The 14,449-nt window shown below is 52.3% G+C and overlaps 1 protein-coding gene across 3 annotated transcripts in view; it reads right to left on the bottom strand.

Annotated features, from left to right (window-relative positions):
• Positions 1-2,120: 2,120 nt before the first annotated feature.
• Trim67 (tripartite motif containing 67) overlaps positions 2,121-14,449 on the bottom strand; it is a 38,871-nt gene continuing 26,542 nt past the window's right edge. For 2 of the 3 annotated variants that reach the window (XM_021266419.2, XM_004854660.3), the window contains exons 6-10: positions 12,777-12,922; positions 11,153-11,291; positions 10,311-10,614; positions 8,461-8,623; positions 2,121-7,519 (exon numbers count right to left, since the gene is read on the bottom strand). In XM_021266419.2, the coding sequence (XP_021122078.2) occupies positions 7,454-7,519; positions 8,461-8,623; positions 10,311-10,614; positions 11,153-11,291; positions 12,777-12,922 (818 nt within the window). In that variant the 3' untranslated portion in view covers positions 2,121-7,453. The remainder of the gene's footprint in view (positions 7,520-8,460; positions 8,624-10,310; positions 10,615-11,152; positions 11,292-12,776; positions 12,923-14,449) is intronic. The other variant, XR_015439419.1, reaches the window with a different exon arrangement.

The following is a 14,449-nucleotide window of genomic DNA, read 5'->3' as shown; positions in this document are numbered from 1 at the left end:
TGCAAATTCCAGTTATAAACTACTGTGCTTGTTTCTGTTTCTACTTTTTATTGTGTAAATATTTAAAAAGCAATTTTCAGGGCTGGGGATTTAGCTCAGTGGTTCTGCCGCCTGCCTCAAAAGCACAGGGTCCTGAGTTCAATTCCCATTGCCAAAAAACCCCAATTTTCTGAAAACTGGGTATTCTAAAAGCACTTAGAGTTTTAATGACAAAAATAATAAACACAACTGTATATTTTAAGGACTAAAGGTAAAGCTTAAGCCAGTGCTCCTTATTTTCTGTTGGTGAGTTTTCTTCCAGCAAGGTCAGCAGCTGAGAGAAGTGGTTGTTAGAAAGTCATCGGGAGGAATTTGGGGTCACCTGTGAGGTCTGGCCTTTGGTACAAAGGGAGGGGACCTGGGCCTCAGTGCCCAGGGGAGATGCGCTCTGACCATTTGTGTTGCCATCTGCCCTTGGCAGTGTTTCCTGCCTTCACACATTGCACCATTCAGTCCACACAGCTCTGTAGGACATATGGCATTTGTGGCCAGGGGTGGGGAGGCAGGCTAGACAGAAGGCCTATAGAACCGTGGCCTTGGCACACAATGAATAGGCCAGGAAATGGCTTCGTTGCCAACTCCTTAGACAGCCAGCGGAGCAAAGCACTGTTACATACCTGCAGGAGCTCTCACCTCTGTCACTCATTGCCCCTCGGGACCATGATGTAAGGCAGTGTGTGTTTGTCATAGAATCAGCCTAAAGGGCAGAGAGCAGACTCCTCACCCATGATGCCACCCGTTTGGAGTTCCCAGATTCCCCTGCTTGTGACCAGCTGCTAGCCTGGCTGCCCCACACTGCACTTGCACCATCTTTTGGTGTGGCTGACTTTTCTCCACCAAAGATCTCAGCCTTCATCTCTGTGTACCCAATACTATCCTTCAGGGACAGATGAGAATGAACATTTTTCACCCTGTCCTTTCTGATACCAATTATAACTCAGAGGTCATGCTAGGTCTTCCCAAAGCAGAGTCCTTCCCCGTCCAGGGCTATATACAAAAGGGCCATGAACAGCCCTGAAGAGACAGATCAGCTGAGCAAATCTGGGGAGATTTCCTGGAAACAAGGAACTTGGCCCTGGTCTTGGGTGAGCTAACTCGCTGGTTTACTCACCTGTATCTGTGCTGTGGGCCTTGTGCTGGCCCCTGAGGCCCAGTGGTATATAGGATGTGGGAGAAGATATGTCAGCCACAGGAAGCTGGGCATCCAGCATCTGCTGCCCAGCTGTCCTCACCCTGGGTGGCAGGGAAGATGTGTGGGGAAGAACGTGTGAGTCCAGGAGCAGTGTGTCCTGGGGGAGAGGCCCTTGGCTGTTAGCATCTTTAGGGATTGCTCCATCCCTTTCCTGGGTGTCTGTAATGGATGGGAGAACTCAAAGCTCAGTCCTCTCACTCCAGCTCAGGGGAACACCAAAGCTGAGCTGGCCAGGGACTTCACTGGGTCTTGATGTTTTTCTCTGTCCCTTCTCTCCTCCTCTTGCCTCCCATGGGTGCTGATCCCAAGAGCACCACCAAGAAACACCCACACTCTAATCTCAGCCTGCTTCCCTGGAGTCCTGACCTGCAGCTTCCGTAGCTAAGCCCACCCGGTGATCAGTGGGTACATGTTAGGATGTCAGCTGGCTGTTAACGAGGACCTTGTGAGAAGGCAGTGAGGGACAGAGTATCCAGGTCGGACACATCTGGTTTCACTCCATGTGGCCAAAGGGCCGGTGAGTCTCCTGGATGGTTCCCCACAGCTGTTACTGTTTGGAACACAAATACATTTTTCATTTGTGGATTTACCTTAACCATGTGTTGACTGTTCATATGTCCAGCTTTGGTACTTTTGTAGAAATGAATTCCATGACCTCCCCACTGTTGGAAGTGTTGCCTTACAATTTAGAGCCATATATATCCACACCTCAAGATTTTGTGGGCAGACAAAGCAAAACCACAGTGGTCCGCTACTCACAGCACCCACCTAGTGGCCCTCCTAGGTGAAAGGCCACCCCCGCTTCCCGCTTCCCACTCCCCACTTGTCCAGCAAAAAGGCACAAGTGCCTCTGAACTACCATCACAGACAACACCTGTCTTCCAGTTGCTGGCAGTGTCAAAAGAATTTATTTCAAGTCTGCTTAAGACTGATAAAACTCAAGTTTTTCAAAAGGTAATACAGAAAGTGCAACCAACCCCCAAAGACCACAAAACACAGTGTTTGCAATTCAAAAAATACAAACGCTTGTGGATACCAATACAAAAATTAGAAAAAATTACTTGCCTCACCACTCCCCACCCCTCTGTGTTTTCCGTGGAACATGAACAGCCACAGGACCAAGATGTGCCACCAAACACCAACCACGAGGGACAAAGTGATGTGATGGGGAGGGTGGGAAGCAGGGGCAAAGAAAGGCAGGAAAATGGAAGGTTTGTCGACAGCCAAAATAAGGACACAGCTTTTTTCTTGTTAAATTCCTTTGCCAATGTTAAACAAACACCTCATGCTTAATACAACAGTGTAGTGTGAAGGCAGCAATTCTACATCATGCATTTACATTTCCGCTTTGTCTGCTTGCCCCTTCCAGTGCTGAGACCCTGTGCGGCTCATGAAGTCCAGACTCCAGTGGGAGGGATTGGAATGGCTGTCCCAGGCCTGTCTCATGGAACAGGCACCCCCCAAGTCCTGCTCTCATGGTCACCAGCAGCCCCGAAGCCTTGCCCAGGGCCCTGGCCTGGTGCCCTGTGCCCACTTTATTGGCCCACAAGCCTCAGGGCCTTTCCTAGGACTAGGTTGGAGGCTGTGCCCACCATGAGCTGTGCCTCTTGAAAGAATAGTGTTGCTTCCAGTTGAGACTTCCCTGCAGTCAACTCCCAACTCTGTCCAATTGAAGTCAACATCATCCATTGAGACTTCTCCCTTAATAGCTCAGAAAGTGAAGTCCCAGCAGTCATGAGCTCTCTGCTTTCTACAGAGAGCTTGTGGGTGAGGGAGCTCTTGGACACCAGGACTTAGTGACCAGGGAGGCAGAATGCCACCTTAATGTCTCCTTGGCTTGGTGGGGGCTTCTGCTTGAAGCTACGAAATTGGTGACAGCATCTTCCCTGCACTTGAACAGAGCACCATTAACCCAGACCTCCTTGGGAATGCAACACTTGGGATGTTACTGTCTGTGGTCATGTGACAGCTGTCTTAAATGCCTCTTCTACCTCCTCCAGCCAGACAGCTGTGTAGTCAATACTTGTCGTGGTTCAAGGAGACTTAGATGGAAGACATGTGGTCAGAGGACTGTAGAAAATCACCACACAGCTTTGATCCGTCGAATGTGAGCCACTGGCCTAGACTTGAGAGACTGCAAGGTTTTTTTTTTCTTCAAAAAGTGCTATTCCATGATCCTCACAAGACAGAAGAGGAGGTAGGTTATTGTGACTAGTCCCATGTGCAGGTGGGGATACTGAGGCATAGAAAGATTCAGAGATTTGCCCCGACCCATGCCATGAACCAATGTCAAAGCCAGGTTAAGAGAGGTAAGCATCTTGAGGGCTGCACCTGTTGTGTGGTCAGTGCATCATTCTGTGCCGAGCCCACCTGCATCTTTCTGCAGCCTGTTTCCTAAGCTGCCAGGATTCCTGTCAGTGACAACAGCTACAGGCCCACTTAAAAAAAAAAAAAAAGTCCTGAGATTTCCCAGGATCAGCACAGACTTTGAATATGTTCTAGAAATATCTGATTAATTTTTATAACCTGCTGAAGACCACAGACTCATTAAAAAGTCTGTTGTTTCTAGTGGCCAAGGAATAAACGTAAGTTTTTCCTCTCTAAGGAAGGAGGGTGGTGCCAGGCATCCTCCAGGAGCAGAGATGTGTGACCTGGGACCATGGCATCTGCTTGTGGCTCACCCTTTCCCCACCCGAAGGCTTGTGGTAAATCCTGGTCTTGGGCTGACATGAGAGTCGGCAGCTTTGTAATACAGGGTCTCAGTGCAACACGGAAGTGGAGGCTACCATCACTCTGAATATTGATGAATGACAGACCAGTAGCATGACCCTGGGGTCCTCAGTGGGGACAACCCCCAGGAATAGCCAGCAACCTCTAGATACATGTGGTTGTCACAACTAACTGGAGGTTGCCCCAAAGTACCATAGAGGTCAGAAACTGGCTTCATCCAATCCTGTTACGGGGTACTTCAGCATTCCCATGTTGAGATCCCAAAGGGGTCACCCACCCTCCCAGCTGCAGGTGGCAACCACCTGCCACTGTTACTGAAACAGTGAGAGGAGGACAGCCTTTCACTGGAGTGATGCAGGAATCCTGGGAGAGTGCGCATCGGTGCTGCATCTGATTCTGCCTGAAGGTGCTCTAGCAAGCAAGGGGCACTGAGCAGAGAAAGGGCTCAGGAGGAATGCCTCCCTGTCTTTTGGGAAGCACCATGGTGTCACATTGGCTTTCTCTGAGAAGCATGCCACCCCCATCCTGGGGGCCATAGGGCATTAAGGGTGCTGTCACAGCTACAGAGGACACACAGCCTTGCGATCAGCCTGGGTCACAGTGCTTAGGCTGAGCACCCATGTTCACTAAAACTGGGATCATTATGTCCCAAAGTGGACAGAGAAGGAAGAAAGGGCTGCTGTGGGCACTGCCCTCCCGTTTTGGAGCAGGAGCTGGATGCTCGGAATGAGGGAGGATGCCAGTGAGTACTAAAAGAGATGAACTTGAGTACACTTTGATCAGAGTGGCTTGCTAGCAAAGAAAGAACTGTGGGGCTATGTACAGAGGCATCGATTGTGATACAGTGGAACTCCACATCTTAAGCTACTCTGAGTTCCTTTCTCATGGAAACTGCTAGATAGATTTACACCAAGGTATTCTCAGCCAGCCCAACTGAAGCATCATCCTGATCTCATTTATGTACAAACATCTGTCCATACTGCAGAGTGGTGATGAGAATTCCATGACCTGTCTCTCCCTTCTACTACTTCTGCCTTAAAGAGTTGGTAAGTTCCTTCTTTGCTTTTCGGATCCCTCAAGAGCACAAGTGCATGGTCAGCCTGCCCTTCTCTTGGTGGCCCATGCTTGCCCTGAGAGGAGCTGTGCCTGGGGTAGCTTGGAAGGACTGCCTGGCACTGCCCTGGTATCAGCCATACTGCTTCTGGGCTCTGGTGCAGGTAAGAAAAGGGGCATGCCCCCACCCAATGCACTGTCCTGGCTGCTCCTCTTAGGACTTGAGGCAACTTTGTTCTTAAAGAGGCCACTGGAGGGCTAGGATGTGGCTCAGTGGTGGGTGCTTGCCTAGTATGTGTGGGGCCCTGGGTTTGGTCTCCAGCACTGCTTAAAAAAAACAAACCACCTGAAATTGTGGGCATTCCCATCTGTATTTCTGCACCACCTCTGATCTAGCTGCTGGCTCCCCCAGGCATCCCTGAACTGCTCCTGCTTCAAGATGGGTGATTTTTGGTGACCTTGTGACCCTCTGCTGACTGCAAGGACTTTCCTTGACTTCACAGCCTTGCCCTGCCTGCGGCCCAGCCTTGCCAGCACTGCCTGCATGCCTAGGGCATGGCCTGTTTTCTTCAAGACAGGAAGACACTCCCAAAGCCATGGGCATCTGGACTTGTGGACCTTACCATGGCTTCCTTGGCCCAAGAGGGCTGTGGCTTCTCTGTGTTCTTCAGCCTTTGGGCATCTGCTGCATGTAGATCCAGGGCCCTGAAGCTGGGGCTGTGGCCAAGGCTAAAGGAGAGTGGATGAGGGAGGCATCCAAGCAGCTGAGGACAGCAGGCCAGGTCCTGTACGTGACTGAGAGAGCTTGGACAGGGCTCCGAGACAGGGTAAGCAGAGCCAGAAACCACCAGACAGGAAAGGAGAATGGTAAGTCAAGCCCGGGACTGGGGCCTGGCATGGAGGCCAGGATATAGCACCACGATGCTCCTGGTGACACTGGGCAGCTGGCCCGATGGCACATCTGTGCAGATGGTGGGCCATGAGCGAAGTCCGAGGTAGGATGGTTGGCCCTGAAAGCCTAGTGGTGGATCCTCAGAAACAGGCACAGGATCTGCATGAGAAAGCGGCTGAGGGAGCACAGTTGGTGCCGGGGCATGGGCGAGTCTTACAAAAACCCACCCCAGCAAATGGACGAGCCAGTCCTTAGTGTCAAAATCACATGATTGATAACAGAGTCTTAGAAAGGTGACAGCAAGCTGACTTCCAGGTGGAGCTAGAGGAGCAGAGCACAGGGAATGAGGGAGGAGACAGAGGCCAGGTCCTAGGAGTGGGAGGACAATGTGGACTTCTTCCTGGTCTTGTTTCCAGGAGGAGGAGGAGGACTCACCCCAGAGCCCCCTGGCCCATGGGACACAGCACACCTGTGTGGGCTGTTACCCTCGAGTTCCTGTCTTCCTCACAGGTCCTGCCCACCTGTCAGCAGAGCCACCCTCTTGCCATTGGGGAACTTCTTGCATCTGTAATGCTTTCCTGACTGCAGTACATAGTGGTGGTGGGGGTGTCTCAAAGCAAAAGGTTGACTGACATGAGAGTCTCCAGCTTCCGTGCTTCTAAGTGTGTGTGTGGCCTGGCTCAGAAGAACAGCTGGACACATTTCCAGTTAGCTTCTGGGGCATCCATTTCCAGGAAAAGTCACCTCCAGGCAAAGACATGTCACAGGCATTAAAGTTCCAATGTTTCCATCTATGGCTAAAAACTAAGAACTCAGGAAATGACATGTGGTCGACTGTTGCACAAACCCATGAGTGTGTGTGTGTGTGTGTGTGTGTGTGTGAGAGAGAGAGAGAGAGAGAGAGAGAGAGAGAGAGCATACGACTGGTTGATTAATAAAGACCCTAAGGAAGCCCTTTAAAAGGTTGTCAGTAGTTCAGTGAGAGAAGCAAAAATCAAGTATTAATGATTAATGTCCCTTATGATCAGTCCTGAAATTAGGCCTACAAGTGGCATGTCATGTACTGAAGGCCCCAGAACCAGAATGCTGAAGGATGGCTTCTCCCAGCAGAGACAAGAACCTGCCAGCAGGGGTAACACTCAGGCATGGGTGACATCACAGCCCCAGCTCCATCTCAGAGTGCCAATCTCAAAGTCTGCCTTCCTCTTTCCGCCAACAAAAATCAACTTCGCAGTCAGACAGCAGGAAGCACACACATGTCCCAAAGGTCTTGATCCCTTAGGAAAGCCCCACGTGCTGAGTCTCTGTAGCATTTGGGTGGAAGAAGGTGAAACACACACTGGTGTCCTCCACTGGCGTGGCAGCCACAGCGTGGCCTGCAGCCCACCCCAAAGAAAACATCTCCAGATGTTCAGTGGCTGCTAAGCTGTACCCAGGACTTGCTCCTTGCTCATTGTCCCCTTGGGTAACCGGAGCTTCATGAGGATATGCAGCTCTTTCCAGCGAGGCCCCGGTCACAGGCCAGCTGGACAGCAGGAGCTGCTAGGCTAGTTGCCTGTCAGCTTTGGCCTCCCCAGGTTTGTTGGCACTTCCAATCCTGTGTGCAGGGTGACCTGGAAGAGAAGACCGGACAGCTGAGGCTGCGGCCTGCGTTCCTTTCCTGTGGTTGTCTTGCTAACCCCATGGACTGATATCCTTGGTAAATGATCAAGAAGTAATTGCTGTCATTTGCAAGAAAATAGATGGAACTGGAGATCATCATGTTAAGCAAAATACAACAGACTGAGAAGGACAAGTATCACGTTTTCTCTAATCTGTAGACTCTTACAAAAAAAATAAGCTGGTTATGGTAGCACATGCCCTAATCCCAGTACTCAGGAGGATGAGGCAGGAGGATCACTGTGAGTTTGAGGCCAGCCTGGGCTACACAGAGTTCAAGCCTAGACTGGACTACATAGTGAGACCTTGTCCCAAAAGTTCAAAAAGAGAAAAAAAAAGTGATGGCATGAAAGTAGAAGGTTACCATTATTGCACAAGAAGAGGACAGGGGAGAGGTAAAGGAAGGGCCATAGGGCAAATGGATAGAATCAAAATATATTATGTGCATGTATAAAAATACATTGAAACCCAACATTTTGCAAAACTAATAGGCGTTAATGATTGCCGTGGATGCATCAGTATGCAGGGCCAGTGAGCAGCTCAAGGCAGGTCCCCATGCCCTCCAGGGGAGGACTCCTGTAGAGAAGGATGCCACCCCTTGGTGCTCTTCTCCGTCACCCTCGGACTCTCATTTTATCTCTGGCTGGGCCCCCTGCCTGGTCCCAGCACTGAGCTCTGCTTCTTCAAAGTGGGTCCCGCTTGGTTCGAGGGAACAAGGGGGATCTGATCGCTCTAGAGAGCCCTCACTCTGGGAGTGCTGGGCAGCAGCAGGTGGGATCTGTGCTCTGTCTGTCTGTTTGGTAACCAGCTTCTTGAGACTCTAACTTGCTCTAGTGGGCGCAGCAGTATGGGGCTGGCAGCAGGGAGCATCCAGACCATGCTGGGCACGAGGTACCTGCACATTGCGGTTGAGGCTGAGGGCCGGCATGAAGACACCATCCACATGGCTGAAGGCTGTGGGGCCCTGCTGCTGTCCATTGATGAAGAAGGTCAAGGTGTGCTTATTCAGGTCCAGCAGCACGCCCACAGTGGCCCCCTTGCACACGCCGCCTTCTGTCCTACAGAGAGACACCCAGGAAGACCCATCACTACACTCAGCCTAGGATGCAGGCCATGACTCAGGAGAATTGTTTGAAGGATGTTGGGATACCCTCACCTAAAACCAGTCCCAGGGTTGGGGCAAGGCATATTCTGTGATTGTCCAAGCATATGGCAGTACATGCACGCATTACTAGACCACTCAGGAAGACTTAACTGGCGTGGGGTGGGGGGACTGGGCTGCTCAGCTCCTCCCAGCTCTATGTAAGATTTGCATACCACAGAGTCAGGGTCCTCTCTGAACCTAGGGAGCAGGCAACATGGATACAGAAGTTGCCTTTGCTTGCCAAAGAAAAGAACTAATTTGATCCCCTTCTCAGTTTTCAGCTGTGGGAATGCTGAGCTGGACTAAGATGGAGACACGAAGGCTACAGCATGTGGCTGGCAGAAGGGCACAAGTTGGAAATCAAGCCCTCTGAGTCGCCATCCCCCCTTGAGATCCTCAGTGATGGAGCCCGGAGCCCATATCATGTGGTTAGGGAGGAGCACCCTCCAAGCAGGGCCTGGGCCGGGCTGACCTTGCCTCCTCCCCATGGGCTGATTCACCCCATAAGAAAAGCATGCTGTTGTGCTGTTAGGAGTGAACTGAGCAGCGGGGCCAGAAAGGTGAGCAGTGGAAGGGCTCACAACACGAAGCCTGGAGGAGGGCTTGTGGACAGGCCAGGAAGGCGCTCCTTGAGAGGGCAGGTTTTCTGGAAGGTGCTCAAGGGCAGGCATGGGTCAGGACCCACAGGCAGAAAGGGAACTGAAACTGGGCTGGAGGTGCTCTTCGGATATTGGCCACAGGGTGGCGGTAGTAACCATCCTGAAGTGTCCGGCCTTGACTTTCACCACGTTTGGAGCTGGTGGGCCAGAACTCCGCCCCTCCGCGGGTTGCAGGTGAAGGGAGGGGCCAGCCTGCATCGCCCAATCAGCCAGTAAGAAAATGCAGTCGAGGCACAGAGTGCAAAAAGAGAGAGCTGCTTCCCTCCCTCAGGCCTCTAGGGGGAAAGGGATTAACAGTAAACTGGCAGCCAGCAGGTGGGGCTCCTGGGACTTCACACAAGTTCCTCGCCAGACTAGCAGGCCCTGGGAGAGAAGCTGGGCTCTCCCACTGTGGGGGAGGTGCCCACGGCTGTCTGTAGGAGCAGCAGGTAGACCCAGAGCAGGAAACCTCAGGGACCAACTGTCAAGAGTCGGGGGCCAGTGAACTCTGCTCCTTGAGGCTCCTCACCCCTGAGGACAATGGGAGAGGTCACTCCAGGTGAATGGCCAGCAATGGCAACATCTGCTTCCTGCATGGAAAACCAGGGCTCACACCCTGAAGTGACCCAGGCTTGGCTTGATGGTTGCAAAGAAAAGGGAAGCAGAACCAGAAAGAAGACCGTAAGCTCAGTACCCAGCAGAATACCCACCATGTGCCAGCTGCAAGACGGCAGACCTGCTGTGGGAGTGCTGTCCTAGTCATTGTCGCACACTCTCATCTGGGCCACAGACCAGTGATAACTTCCCTGGTCATTGTCAAAGCCACCCGGAACTGGTGATCAAAGTGCCTAAAAACACCACCCCCTGGGCCCTGCACGCCTGGCTTTGAGGAAGAAAATGGAAGGAACACATCAGGCAGGGCGGGGAGGGGAGGGAGGGGAGGGAGGGCGAGGCAGCACGCACCTGTTGGTGTGGGAGTTACAGTGCATGAACCAGCTGCGGTTGTTGTCCACGTACATGGCCCAGGCCTTGTCGTCCTTGCCCAACATCATGTCCTTGGCTACACTGGCCCTGGCCACGCCAAAGGCAGGGTCTGGGTGGTTGTCGTACCGGTCCACGTGCAGCTCCCAGTAGTGCACACCCTTGGAGAACGCGGCAGTGCCCAGCACTACCCGGTCATCATAGCTGCTGCAGGTGGCTGTCTGGTTGTCATTGGATAAAATGATGTCCCGGTGCCCAGAATTGGGGTCAAATGTGAACCAGGCCACTGGAAAGGGAGGACGTAAGAGTAGGATCAGGAGATGGAAATCCAACAGTTTCTAATGTGCTGAGACACGGACTCACTGGTTTTCACTGGAAAGTGGGCACACAGTGTCCAGTGGCCCTCTGCCTGGCAAGTGTACACACACCACACAAACGCACACACACCCACGCTCACTCATGTGTATGTTCCTTGCTCTGTGTTCCTCCATGTTCTCATCTTCAGAACACAGCCTTGCCAAAAAACACAGGTGTTCAGGCCTCCCGGTCCCACATATAGGTGCATCGTGGAGTTCTGCATTCTGGGACCCTTTCAAACACTCACACTGTTAACAGAGAAAGAAGGGGACATTGATGGCCTTCCTCTCTGTGGTTGACTGAAACACGGAGAAGTAAAGTGATGTGGCCAAGGTCACAAAGCTTAGTTCTCTGTTCTGCAGCCCATTGTGGGCCAGGATGCGGGACATGCTTTCTAAAATTATGACCACGGCACTCAGGACAAAAGAGGATTCATCTATGTGCTCTCTCCGAGACGTGGTGCTTACCATCAGACGTCTGCAGGACAACTGTCTTGCTGTATGGCCCGACACCCGAGGAGTTGAAGGCCTTGACCCTGGCATTGTAGGTGCTATTGAAGTGCAGCCCATCTATGGTGCACAGGGTCTCCTTGCCAACGTATACCTCCTGAAAGAGCCAAGGTTGCCCATTAGGACCCTGGGGCTCCAAGAAAATCCTTCATAGCAAATTGACACTCAAAGTGCTATCACCCAGTAGGACTGACTGAATAAGGGAGACTGCAGCCAGCACAGCTGGGCCTAGGCCATGTCCAAGTGGGTAGGTTCCCCCACTGTTGGCTGGGTGGCTGGGAGGTGCAGGGTAGGGGTCCTAGTGAGGCAGGTTGCACTTGTGCAGCTGGATCCCACACTACCAGAGAATCTCCTGCTTCTGCTGAGGCCAGCCCTGCCAGAACCCTCTGGAGCCTGGGGAACAATGACTGCCACATCCCCTCTCACTCTCGATGTTGCATCTTCTGCTCCTCGGCTTCCTGGGCTGCTGATTTTTAGATGTCCCCAGGGGGTAAGATGTTCCTGCCCTGGGCCCCAATTTCTCCTTTCTATGGATTTGTTTGTTTGCCATTGGCTTCCAAGTTCCTCTTGTCCTACTAACCCCCAGGACGTATGGCTATGCGTGGTTCTCACCAGGCAGTGCTGCCCATTCAGGGCTTGCTCTTTATTTTTTTAGTTTCTGAGACAAGGTCTCTCTTTGTAGTTCAGGCTGGTCCTGAACTCACTATGTAGTCCAGGCTGGCCTTGAACTTGTGGCAATCCTCCTGCCTCATCCTCCTGAGTGCTGGGATAACAGGCGTGCACCACACACCCAGCTCAGGCAGGGCTCACTCTTCACTTGTGGCTCCATTGCTAATTGTCATCGCTGTGCACCCCTCATTGCATGAAGCATCCTAATCACCACACAACCTGGGGCCACCCACAGAGAATCCTGAGAAGATGGAAGCTCATTCCAGATCCCAGCTAATCCACATGGGAGCCATGTTTCAAATCCAGCTATCTGCATCTAAAGCCTCTCCGGTGCCTGCACCCTGCTGCCCATGAACCCTGGCCTTGGCCAGTATTCGAGGAGGAGGGGCTGTGTCTGAACTCTGTGGGTTCTTCTCTTAGTATCTGCAGTCTTTCTCTGTTCTCCTTCCTGGTTTCTGAGGGAAGAGCTCCTTCCCCTCCTGCTTCACTTGCGCTACAGGAGTGACCTAGTTCTGCACCCACCTAAGGTCTGCTGTCCCTGATGCCAGCTGCATCACCTCACTTCCCCATGGGCTATGTCCGCACATGATTCAGTGATTCCCAAGGGACTCACTTCCTCTAAAATTTATATATATATATTTATATATATAAATGTTTATATATATATATATAAATTTTTTCGTTTTTGGCACATGGTCCTGAGGATTAAACCCAGGACCTTTGCACTGAGCTGCATCCTCTGGCCTTTTTTATTTTGAGACAAATCTCACTCAGTTGCAGCTGCCTGTGCCCATGGGTCCTTGTGGCCGAGCCCTGTTCTTGGGTGGCATGTGGTTACGAGAAGGCGCACAGACTAGCCCTTTCCCCTCCCAACCACCATGCATCAGGACCCCCTGGGATCCACAGGGCTCACCCGGAACTGCCCCCCATCGCCGTCATCCAGCTCCAGGACATAGCCATCGGCAGGGCTGGGGGTGAAGGGCGGTGTCCTCCAGGCCAGTGTGACACTGTTGTTGCGGGTGCAGCACTTCTCCAGCTGCAGCAGGGGGGCAGGTGGCACTGGGACAGGGACCGTGGGGTCAGCTCCCAGTGCCCTGCTCTCACAGGCCCCTGAGGACAACGTGGCTGAACTCTCTCCCTGGCCATCGGCAGCCACTGCCAGTGGACAGGGAAGTACAAGGAGCCCTAGAGGGAGTCCCACATCCTGGGGCCTGTGGATGGGGCCCTGTGCTCAAAGCCAGTAACCTGAGGAAGGTGCTCCTCTTTCCCACCTGCCCACCGACAACTGTGGTACAGACTCTAAGGCCAGGGCAGAGCACATACCAGAGACTACATTATGCCTGCTGCCCTCTCTTGGAGGGACTGGGACCAAATGAGGCAGTCTGAGGCTTGTGCCTGGGTGCTATGCTGTGGATCATAAGTGTCTCCCAAAGGCCCATGTGTTAGGGTTAGGATTGGTCTCCAGTATGGCATTATTGGGGGTGGTGGCAACTTTAAAGGGTAAGGATTAGTGGGAGATCATCAGATCATTGTGGGCATGCCCTTGAAGAGGGTTGTGGGCCTCCAACCCCTTCCCCTTCCTTTCTTTTCTTTTGCTCCTTGGGTGTGAGGAGAGTGGTTTTGCTCTACTATACTGTGGCCATGATGTGCTGCCCCATCACCAAACAGTGGGCCAACCAACCATGGACTGGAACCTCCCTAACTGTGAGCCAAAATAAACCATTTTTTTCAAAGATTATCTCAGGAATTTGTTAACAGTGATGTAGACCTGACTGACACAAAATGCACTGATGCATTTAAACCCTTGTGTGTGTGTGTGTGTGTGTGAGGGGGCTTTAAGAGGTCAGAGGATTAGATCTGGACAAGGGAAGCAGCCTTGGAGGACCCAACAGCCAACCCAGGCAATAGGGTTCGTGTCAGGTGTACCCTGAGCTCGCCTAAGCTGACAGTGGGAGACACTGTATGTTCAAGCTCTATTCACTGGGCTCAAGAGAGTTCTGAAACTGATACAGCCCACTCTGACCTTTTTGTACATGGGAAAATGACAAGATTGGTGCTGGGAAAATGGCCTATTTCCACTTGGCTCCAAGAATGAGGTCACTGTCCTGCAGGTGTCAGCTGACAGCCCAGCTGGGTGAAATCTGACCATTTGCATGTTCTCAGCATAGCCAGACTCTCACCCCCTGGTCCCCTTCCATCCCCTCCTGCTCTCATCTCTGAACCTCAAGACCCACAAGGCAGGAGCAGTACCCGAGTCCCTGAGCCTCCTCCCATAGCACCCTCACTTTCTGGGGTAACTGTGCCTCCACTGCAGCTCCTTCACCCCACCAGGCCACTCTGGCTTCTCAGCCTTGCATCTCATTTGAACCTGGGGGCGGTGGCACTTCTGAACCTCACAGGGTATGAAACATTGAACTCAGCCGGGAGTGTGCAAGTGGCTGTTAGGTTAAAAATGGCCACATCACACATTCTGCAGTCAGGACTCCTGGTTCACAGATCTGCCTGTGTGCCCCCCCCCCCACATCTTCTGAAGGCAATAGCTGTACTTCCCCTACTGAACGCTCTTGGCGGCTCTGAGAGGCAGTG

The sequence above is a fragment of the Heterocephalus glaber genome, unplaced genomic scaffold (assembly GCF_053883595.1).
Source record: "Heterocephalus glaber isolate CG9 unplaced genomic scaffold, H.glaber_assembly_v1.0 deba00001472, whole genome shotgun sequence".
NCBI classification, from domain to species: Eukaryota; Metazoa; Chordata; class Mammalia; order Rodentia; family Bathyergidae; genus Heterocephalus; species Heterocephalus glaber.
This window is presented reverse-complemented; position numbering and strand designations above follow the sequence as displayed.